Source organism: Pygoscelis adeliae, unplaced genomic scaffold (genome assembly GCF_000699105.1).
Source record: "Pygoscelis adeliae isolate BGI_AS28 unplaced genomic scaffold, ASM69910v1 Scaffold836, whole genome shotgun sequence".
Classification (NCBI taxonomy): domain Eukaryota; kingdom Metazoa; phylum Chordata; class Aves; order Sphenisciformes; family Spheniscidae; genus Pygoscelis; species Pygoscelis adeliae.
The window spans coordinates 22,010-22,654 of NW_008825013.1; the positions used below are offsets into that span (position 1 = coordinate 22,010).

Genomic DNA, 645 nt, shown 5'->3' on the forward strand with positions numbered 1-645 from the left:
AGCGGGGACGGGGGAAGCTCCCGGGAGCCCTTGGCACGGGGGTCTGCCCCCCACGAAGCAGCCCCGGAGCACGCTGCGCCCCACATCCCCGTGCTGCTGCGCCCCTGCCCCACAACAACGGGGCTGCTGAGGGCCTGCGCGCGGCTAACCCCCACCTCAGGCATCGCCGTGCCGAGCAGCGCGGCCCCCCCCACCATAGGGGTACCCCTCCGGAGGGGAGAGCACGGGGCGCCCCAGTCCCTTCCCGGCCAGCCGGGTGCTGCCGTCATTTGCGCCTGCTGAAGATCGACTTCTTGCTGGGGTTCTTCTCGCCCACGCTCAGCCCGATGAGCAGACGCGCCTTCTCGTCCTCCTCCTGCTGCTGGATGGTCCCATCCGATTTGTTCTCCAGCTTCCCCCGGGCCTCCGTGCCCGCCGCCGGCTTCAGGCGTAGCTTCTCTTTGATCACCTGCCCCAGGATTTAGGGGGCTCAGCACCCCATGGCTGCACCCAGGCCCCTTGGCGTAGGTGAGAGCCTGAGCTGCTGAGCCAGCGCGGCTGCTTGCCGCTCTGGAGAACCTGCCGCCCGCCACGGGGTTACCACCTCCGTCCTGGGCAGAGCGGCTCCGGCCCCCCCCCCGCGGGCGGGGAGGCGGCGGCCGGGGG

The 645-nt window shown here is 71.8% G+C and overlaps 1 protein-coding gene across 1 annotated transcript in view; it reads right to left on the reverse strand.

Annotated features, from left to right (window-relative positions):
* Window positions 1-237: 237 nt before the first annotated feature.
* KIAA0100 (KIAA0100 ortholog) overlaps window positions 238-645 on the reverse strand; it is a 20,614-nt gene continuing 20,206 nt past the window's right edge. Inside the window, 1 exon segment of the mRNA XM_009326231.1 lies at window positions 238-448. Coding sequence (XP_009324506.1) covers window positions 266-448 — 183 coding nt within the window. The 3' untranslated portion in view covers window positions 238-265.